Source organism: Plasmodium reichenowi, chromosome 12 (genome assembly GCF_001601855.1).
Source record: "Plasmodium reichenowi strain SY57 chromosome 12, whole genome shotgun sequence".
NCBI classification, from domain to species: domain Eukaryota; phylum Apicomplexa; class Aconoidasida; order Haemosporida; family Plasmodiidae; genus Plasmodium; species Plasmodium reichenowi.
In genome coordinates, this window is record NC_033657.1 from 1237595 (window position 1) to 1239216 (window position 1622).

A 1622-nucleotide genomic window follows, 5' to 3' on the forward strand; every position below is an offset into this window, starting at 1 on the left:
TTGCTCATAAATTTTTTTTCTCTTTTCATCTATCAGATATATTTTAAAAATGAAACGCACACAGTAGTCTGTATAATTTTTAGGAGAACATGTGAGAAAATATATTATATATATGTATATATTGTATATATATATATATATATATATATATATATGTACATTTTTTTTATTGTGGAAAAAAATTAATTTTTTAGTCATACCACCATTACTTGATAAAAGGCAAGACATATTTATTACCTTTAAAATATCTCATGAAAATCAACAAGGTTACATATATAAGCATATAAAGAAAAAAAAAAAAAAAAAAAAAAAAAACCAAGTTATAAGGACCCATAAAATATTAATAAACACATAATTATTTTTGTTTTTCTTTTTAGAATTCAATGTAAGTGACAAAGATTTATATGATGAAGTGTACATTGTATCAAATTCAATTACTCCCAATGAAATACACAATACTTAGTAAGATCAAGAAAATTATATATAAAACTACACACATAAGGAATCATATAACCGTACATATTAACAATATGTTTGTATATTTGTATGTTTGTATATTTGTATGTTTGTATATTTGTATGTTTTTATATTTATATGTGTGTATATTTATATGTTTATATATTTATATGTTTATATATTTATATGTGTGCATTTTTTATAAATTTCTTTATTTTTCCTTTTAGTTATGTCAACCTAATTCAAGCACAAGTAGATGCCCTCATTTATGATTCTAATGTTTATGAATACTTTGAAACTATTATAAAAATAAAGGTTAAATGAAAAAAACATACATACATACATACATATATATATATATATATATATATATATATATTTATTTATTTATATTAATTGTATAGCCCTCCTACTTTGAATATATAAAAATGTTTCTCAAGTCCATGTTAATTATCTTAAAAGAAGGAGAAGTAATGATAAATTCAGGTTACTAAAAATAGAAATAGGAAATAAATATATTAATCATTTTATATGTGCCATAATTTTAATATGTGTTCATATATTTATATATAGATATAATAGAGTTTTTGGGAGAAGACACAAAGGTGGAAAGAAATCTTGAATACTTACTGAACGTTATAATGAATAAAATAACAGGTTATTAAAAAAATAAAATAAAATAAAAGATAAAACAGTTATGAATAGAGGAATATAAATACCTTTTTATATTTTTTTTATGATAGGTTTAAATTTGTTAGATACTCATAAAAGTGAAAAAATAAAAATTAACAAATTTTTGCATCGCCTTTCGGATTACTTGATATATTGCCTTCATTCAGGCTTCATATGTAAAATGAAAAAAAAAAAAAAAAAAAAAAAAAAAAATATATACATATATGTATATATATATATATATATATATGTTGTTCCTTTTTTGAAGCGCATAAATATAATGTAACCGATTTTATAAATGGATGTCTATCTATAAACAAAGACAACAAATTGGTACATATTAACAAAAAAGAAAAAAAGAAAATTATATTTTATAATATATATTAATATTTAATATTATTTATATTAATTATATTATATTATATTATATTATATTATATTATATTATATTATTATTTTTTTTTTTTTTTTTTTTTTTTTTTTTTTTTTTTTTA

At 18.4% G+C, this 1622-nt stretch overlaps 1 protein-coding gene across 1 annotated transcript in view; it reads left to right on the forward strand.

Moving 5' to 3' along the window:
- The window catches only part of PRSY57_1232000 (hypothetical protein), a gene marked incomplete at both ends in the record, with an annotated part of 4777 nt that overhangs the window by 1619 nt on the left and 1536 nt on the right, over positions 1-1622 (forward strand). The window contains 8 exons of the mRNA XM_020115080.1: positions 37-91; positions 195-266; positions 378-462; positions 684-771; positions 861-942; positions 1030-1113; positions 1200-1304; positions 1397-1461. Coding sequence (XP_019970233.1) covers positions 37-91; positions 195-266; positions 378-462; positions 684-771; positions 861-942; positions 1030-1113; positions 1200-1304; positions 1397-1461 — 636 coding nt within the window. Of the gene's footprint in view, positions 92-194; positions 267-377; positions 463-683; positions 772-860; positions 943-1029; positions 1114-1199; positions 1305-1396; positions 1462-1622 lie in introns of the transcript that reaches the window.